Source organism: Histoplasma capsulatum, genomic scaffold (genome assembly GCF_000149585.1).
Source record: "Histoplasma capsulatum NAm1 scaffold_8 genomic scaffold, whole genome shotgun sequence".
In the NCBI taxonomy this organism is placed as follows: domain Eukaryota; kingdom Fungi; phylum Ascomycota; class Eurotiomycetes; order Onygenales; family Ajellomycetaceae; genus Histoplasma; species Histoplasma mississippiense.
In genome coordinates this window covers 1,814,606-1,821,728 of record NW_001813975.1, presented here as the reverse complement: position 1 = coordinate 1,821,728, position 7,123 = coordinate 1,814,606, and the positions used below count along the sequence as shown (strand labels likewise).

Here is a 7,123-nt window from a genome sequence, read left to right as displayed (position 1 = left end):
TGCCAGTAATCAAGCCTGCTACCGAAAGTGTCTAGTCCATTGGGACGCCCGGGCCTCCAGGTATGAAGGTTATTATCGGGTAATGACAATGAGGCGAAAGTCTTTTCGAGTTTCACGATAGAAAAATCGCTGATATGCAGCTAATACTTGTGAAACCAAACCCATGTTATTATCCTGAGAAAGTGGAAACAACAAGTGACATGGCAAGAGTTAGCCATCCTTTCGCGTCATATGTCCTCTTAAACGGTATGTATAGTGTCACTTACATTGAGCCAAATGCGCTCACCAGCCGTGATTTCTGCTTGCAACCTTGACAAGTTTCCCGATTTAAAGATATCAGCGAGGGCGTCGTAAGGTTTCGCTAGTGATCTATATGCTTTCGCTGTGAAGGGCGTCACTGTTTTTGGCATAGACAAAGGCTATGGGACGAGTTAGCAGTTCGAATAAAAAATTGGCTCTCGCTCAATTATTTACCTTTCCCGTTTCCAAAAGACCCAGTAAAACCCACTTTTTATAAGCTTCTACCATGATAATGCTCACTGAGTTTGTTGTTGGCGCAGAAATCACCACCTCGAGAAAATGGATAGCGGCGTCCCATTTTCTCAGCCCCATGTACACCATGGCGCCATAGAGAAAGTACTCTAAATAAGATCTGTGGTTTATTTTCCCTGGTAACCCGGATGCAGTGGTGATAAAGGACATGCTCGATTCATACTGCTGACACGGAAGAAGTTGTGACCTTTTAATAAATTGTTTATCAGAGGCTGTTGGGAAATGGTAAATAGGCTTGTCGAGAATATCCAAAGCATTTAGATAAGACCTTGATTGAAGGCACAGCCGTACGAAAGTTGTATGGAGAGATGTGAAGGTAGAAGATGATGGATCTAGGCGAAGTATAGCGTGTTTTAAAGGACGTAGAGCTAGTAAAGGCTTCAAAGTTATTAACAAGGTTGAACTGTACAATAATGCAAGATTTGGGGATCTCACTCGTGATGCGACTTCGGCCGATTTTGCTACCATATCAACAAGACTCCTCCATTCCTGGCCCGCATATCTGACTTGAATAGGGTCGAAGACTTCTAATAATGCTACTGATTTCCGCCAGATTTCACCCCCTGGCAGCCATTTGGCCGGTAATGATTCTTTGGTCTTTTCCTGCGAAACTTGGTAATGGGATAGTAGGACAAAAAGGTAGGCCAGCGTTTGGGTGCTCGGGTCCAGCAGCTGTCACCAGCAATTTCATCAGCCGAATATTCGGATTTATTTCATTCTGCTGTTATTTCACATGTTGCGATGGGAAGGAGATATCGAACCTCCAACAAACTGCCTCTCCCAGGAATGTCTGCAACCAATTTAAGCGCAGGTATACGCTTCAGATCCGAATATAAAACGCATATCTGTTTATCGTACTCTACGTCGGATGTTTTGGACAGTGTAGGCGTCGCGGGTGGGAAGGAGAGCAAACGCGAAAGTATTTCTGTCATGGTGATAAAGGTGTCGTCAAGGACAGAGCTTGGAGAGTATTTCAGAATATGGACATGCTCGGGTTCCTGTATACAACTTCGATGGTAAAGCGTTAGCTAGCGGTAGAGGTTATGTGAAATACGGCTGGAATCAGGGGTTGTACGGAAGCGGGCAAGACTTCCATGCCTAGCTATCTATCAAAACATACCTTCAACAAGTGGGGGGAATTCAAAAAGTTGCGGGGATGGCTTTCTTGGGAACCGCTTTGGTCAACACCTCGATGCGGGATTCTTAGGATCACTGTCTGTAGTGATTGTGGGGGGCAAATCTATGTTTCCTTGTTAGCTGATGCCACCATGTCCGTCGGGCGGGCATTGCGGGCGAAAGTATTGTGGCGGACGTAAAGCTTGCGAAGACAGAATTTTCTGCCACCCCCTGAAAAATAGTAGCAAAACACCGCAAAAATAACCAAAATATCCACGTATCTCTAGAATCATTCAAATATCATTCAATTCATTCAAATACGCACCTTTATCATCAAATCTATCAATATGTCTCACAACACCCACTGTTCTATTGTCTTGCAAGCTTGTAAAAAAACTTTAACTATCCTGCACCTTCATCTGCTCAAACTGCCTGTTTTGAATGTTCCAGATAATGACAAGAATCCAACTGATAATGAGAAGGAGAATAAGGGGGAGGAGGAGGAGGAGGAGAAGAAGCAAAAAACACAATCAAAAAATTTTCAATTTCCACGAACATCTATTCTGAATCTGAGATTTCATTCATTCAAACTGTATGAATGAGTGATTATTAATGAAATAAAAAAGCTTATAAAAATTAAATTATGAAATATCACAATAAATTATACGATTGTCAGCTTTTATTATATTCAATATACTGTAAAAAAAATAGTTGAAGAGTATGTTATGAAGTAAAACTGCAAGAAAATAGAAATTGCACATTATATAACAATCATCTCATTAAACAAATATAAATCTTCAATTAAAACCATTCTTGAGAAGAAGACAGATTGAAGAGAGATTATCATTTTTTTGAAAAAATAATATAAAAAGAAGATAAATAAATTTAACATTGAGATTATCATCTTTTTTAATTTTTTTAATATTTTAATTTTATTCTCAAATATCTTTGTAATATGCAGTTCTGCAGCTTTCATTGAAATGTTGAATTCATAATTAACAATTCAAACATTGACATCAAAAAAAGCATTAGATGTTAAAGAAAAAGTAATTTCATCATTTATCAAATTCTTTCAAATTCATAAAATATTCAATGATGAAAAGCTGCTGTTTATACATACAAAATTCACAGCCACTAGTTGTAATGCACTTATTTATTATTTTCTTATTTTATTATATTTGCTTATTCTTACCTCTTTCCATTATGTTCTCACTACTGCTATTTCTATATATATATATATATATATATGAATATATGTATTTCACACATCTTCTTTTCTCTTTCTTTTTCTTCTTAGTGATTAGCTACAATTACTACTGTTATTATTATTACAATTACTATTGTTATTATCATTCATTATGCTATCTACTATTTTCCACCATTCACTGTTCACACTAGAGCCCAGAACATTTGGTGCTCTGTCGACACTCACAGAGGCACTTTCTTCACTGGCTCAAGAGGCCAGCAGCACGGCCACACAACCGGGCGACAGCTGTTGCCTATCTAGGGTCTCTGACCCCTACAGACTTTGTAGAACTGCTGGACTGCACGCAGTTCTACACACGGTACTGCACAAGGTAACGCAGCCGGCTGGCTGCAAACCATCTGACAACCCCGGAGCAGTTCCACGAGGCCGGCCTGCTGAGTACACCCACGGTAGCTAGTGCAACTGCCAGGGACATCACAGTCTATGCAGACAGTACAGATAGCACAACTAGGCTCATCTGTCCCAATTAGCTGTGGTGTAATCAGTACAGTCTACGTGTCTGACTCAGCTGATATGGTTTTGACTGCCGGCATTGTATCTACGCGTGCTCTGCTTTGTTTTCCTCTCGTTTGCCCTTGTCTCTATCGGCTCAAATGCTTCTTCTTCCTTCTTTTCTTTGCTCTCTCTGTCATTCTCTGCTCTTTTCCTGTCACAACCTTCTTCAGTGCTCTCTCCTTCATTATTTATCTTGTCTGTCTTTCTTCTGATGTTAGAAGCACAGACAGCTTTCTGATCAACTGAGAGAGGTATCCCTCTCTGCTCACTATAAAGCCTTCCAGGCACGGCAGCGGCGGTCCCCTCAGGAAACCACACTATAGCCCCACCATGAATGGCCATACGTCGGGCCAGAAGTGGATGCGCAGCTCAGAAAAATCCTTTGCAATGAGCTGAGTCTTCTCAAGAGTTGCCACCTGGATTCTGTTTTCTCTCTCTGTGTACATAGAAATCTCTCCAGCGTAGCACGTCTCCATGCCCTTAGGGAGGCTTCTGAAACACGGGCGCTGCTCGTGTTTTCTCCGGGACGTTAAACCTATACATACATACATACATACAACATTTTCATTTAAAAAGATAAATTAATCAAATTGATACTGAGTAATTTAAATACATTATTCAGTTTGAAATTCTTTATCACATTGACTGGTCATAAATTCAATCTATATCAAATAGAATTGATAGATTAACAGATTTTATAAATGATAATTGCAATAATTAATCACTTTTTTCTATATTAAATCCAATTTCTTCAACAATTTACATATCAATTGAGAGTGAATATCAGCATCAAATTCATTTTTCATAAAGTAAACAATCTCATTATGATATGTAGTTGAATATACTTTAAAAAAGTTCTTCAAATCTGATAAAATATTCAGTGTAATTTTGGATTTTATATTTCATATTGAACAAGAACTTCTAGCAGTTCCAAAGCAGTGAATATTTTGTTGAATTTGATATACAGTGGTCAAATGACACTCAATGATCCATGCAATTTGAACAGGCATATAACCATCGTTTAGAAGGCGTACGATCTCATTGGTGGTAAATTCGCTGAGCTGGGAGGGCATATTGGCAGATTTGATGATAAAGGTGCGTATTTGAATGAATTGGATGATATTTGAATGATTCTAGAGATACGTGGATATTTTGGTTATTTTTGCGGTGTTTTGCTACTATTTTTCATGGGGTGGCAGAAAATTCTGTTTTCGCAAGCTTTACGTCCGCCACAATAGAATAGCTAGTAGATACTCTGCCGAGACTTTCATATCTGCCTATTTAGATATTTAACCAGGAATTGGCGACAACTTGCTTACCGCTAATGTAAAGCTAAATCGAGAGCAACTCCCTCACAAAGCCAATTCGGTGTCGCGCCCGTGGTGCGTTGCGTGCCTACATCTAGCTGTTGTTTGTTGGTGGAAGATTTTCCCTGCCACCAGAGCACGTGTTGGCGTAATGTTTGGCGTAATGTTTTAAACCTTTGCACGTATTGTTTCCTACATAGTTGTTGCTCTTCAATGGAATAGAGAATACATTAAAACCATTTATTCCTGTTTAATACACTCTAACGATGACAGTGATTTTTAGTCTATCTCTGTATTAGCTTTTGTGTTTTGTGTGTTTCGTTTATCTTCGAGCTGGGAAATGATTTCAAGAAAATAACTAGAGGTTAGAGTTATGACACGATGCTGTTGCCTTGGAATCATCTCGAGTATACAAAACACTCTTACTATTATTCTTCTCTTGAGCCGAGGGAGCCACATCCAAGCCTGGATTGCCAGAGAAGAAGTTGACGGGTTTGAGTCCAACAATGAGTTTCTCACTTGGCATAACCGGCCAATCCTCGATTCGAGGGTTGTGGGTGGATCCGAATGTGTGCCAGATGACAACATCCTCGTTTCTGACTGACCCAGACGCGTTCGATTCTTTTCGCTTAGCAATGGCAGAAGCAATACCATCCCCGCCGGTAGACTGCATTGTATATCGGCCGGCAGGGAAGTGATCCCCATCTTCATAGCGAGTAACCCAAACAGCATGCTTAGCGAACTCTGAGCGCTTCGCATGGTACGACTCAGGATGGGAGAGGAGCATTTGACTGTAAGCAGGAAGAAGTTTGAATCCAACCGGTGTGCCCGTTATGGGGTTTATCTTGCTCTCGTTAAGAAACTTGAAGGTACGGTTTTTGGTGAAATCGAGGTCAAATCCCCCCTCTTCCTCGACAATTTGACTGTCAGTGCAATAGCCTACACCAAATGGGTTGTGGACAGAGCGATTGCCCAAAGGAAGGGGGTTTGATTCTTCAACGACAACAGAATTAGAATAGCCGTCGATAGCTGGGTCGATGCGCAGGCTGAAGAGATGCTGGTGATATGGTGCTAGAACGCCTGGAGCTACAATGGTGCCATAAGGAAACTTGGTTTTTGTGTCTATGTTGACGGGAACAGTGGACAGGATACCAGTAGCACGAACTTCGTAAAAAATTGAAGCATCTTGATAGAAATGGAACGCAAGAATGTACTCGTAGTTGTTCACTGTAATGATAGTCTGTAAAACGAGAATACGAGAGCGAACTACTACAGGTGTTTGAGTGCGGAAATTGGTATGTTTCCATAGAATACCATCATCCTGTTCATGGCAACACACCACGTTGCGCAATTTCAAAGGCTGCCCAGAGGGCGTGTTATGGTAACCGTCGAAATACTTGATGGTACCTTTAAAGGTGATGAGTTAGCAGAGAGTCCAACTTAATAAAAGTTGTCGGACCAATTCTGCTTGTGCATACCTATACAATCACAGCCAAGCTCTAGATTATTGGCGTTGATTCCTGCACCGTCATTTCCGAGGTCAAATGCCGCCTTGCGGGGATAAGGAGCTCGTGGGTCAGCATAAGGTACGAACATCTCCGCGAGAGACAGTCGGTAAAACAAGCTCCGGCCATCGTAACGAATGTCGTGGAGCGTCAATCCTTCGCGGTAATTGAAACCTACTCTGAAACTCCATTTCTCCCACTCTACGTGATTTCCACTAATATAGAAAGATGGCCCATCCGGCTGAACAACTTGATAAGGTTTAGTAGTCGTTCTTGGGCTTGGTCTCAAGTCTGGGTGGTATTCTGTAACTGCTTTCGGGAGGATTTTCCGACAATCGAAAGGTTTTTGTTCATTATTGACTATTTCGTGTGGTTTTGTCGGCAAACGATAGACTTTGGTGACCTCTAAAGTCTCTGAAACCTCTGCACATACGTCGAGAGGGTATGCGTAGTAATTGGCATTTGGATTCTCTTCAATGCGAAGGTAGAACCAACACTGAACGAGCGGTAAGCTTGAAAAGAAAAGCAAGGTAACTTGTAGGAGGTAATGAGCAACAAACCATTGTGATTCGTTGGGCCATGTCATTCATTCCGTCTGTGGCATAAGCCCAAGGTTCCACCACAACAGTTGATCCTGCAGGGAGGTCAAGGGAGCGTATTGTGGCCTGCACTTCGTCATTGGCTAGGCAAGAAGCTTCAACTGCTTTCATGTAGTCCGCATCAATGTAGGAATGTTTCCCCTTGAGATGCTGCTTGTGGGTGACTTTGTCATTGTCCAGATCGACAAAGAGTTCAAATAGCTCGTTAGCATCATTGTGGCCTTTCAGCACAACTTCAGCACGTGCAGAGCGCGTGCGAATATCTTCTAAAGCTTTCGATCT

General features: G+C 41.3%; 4 protein-coding genes across 4 annotated transcripts; all 4 read right to left on the bottom strand.

Annotated features, from left to right (window-relative positions):
• Positions 1-72: 72 nt before the first annotated feature.
• HCAG_07469 (predicted protein) lies at positions 73-598 on the bottom strand (the record flags this gene model as incomplete). The annotated part of the gene is made up of 3 exons (XM_001537997.1): positions 73-174; positions 267-397; positions 541-598. 3 exons carry the CDS (start codon positions 596-598, stop codon positions 73-75), a joined length of 291 nt encoding a protein of 96 aa, XP_001538047.1.
• A 307-nt stretch (positions 599-905) lies between these two features.
• HCAG_07468 (predicted protein) lies at positions 906-2,087 on the bottom strand (the record flags this gene model as incomplete). Its single annotated transcript, XM_001537996.1, has 5 exons — positions 906-920; positions 988-1,224; positions 1,314-1,550; positions 1,673-1,768; positions 2,082-2,087. The coding sequence occupies 5 exons, from the start codon at positions 2,085-2,087 to the stop codon at positions 906-908; spliced, it is 591 nt and encodes a 196-aa protein (XP_001538046.1).
• Positions 2,088-3,516: 1,429 nt separating this feature from the next.
• HCAG_07467 (predicted protein) lies at positions 3,517-4,503 on the bottom strand (the record flags this gene model as incomplete). Its single annotated transcript, XM_001537995.1, has 4 exons — positions 3,517-3,609; positions 3,775-3,965; positions 4,071-4,092; positions 4,465-4,503. 4 exons carry the CDS (start codon positions 4,501-4,503, stop codon positions 3,517-3,519), a joined length of 345 nt encoding a protein of 114 aa, XP_001538045.1.
• A 592-nt stretch (positions 4,504-5,095) lies between these two features.
• On the bottom strand, positions 5,096-6,952 carry HCAG_07466 (conserved hypothetical protein; the record flags this gene model as incomplete). Its single annotated transcript, XM_001537994.1, has 4 exons — positions 5,096-6,144; positions 6,216-6,483; positions 6,676-6,738; positions 6,803-6,952. The coding sequence occupies 4 exons, from the start codon at positions 6,950-6,952 to the stop codon at positions 5,096-5,098; spliced, it is 1,530 nt and encodes a 509-aa protein (XP_001538044.1).
• Between the last annotated feature and the right edge of the window lie 171 nt (positions 6,953-7,123).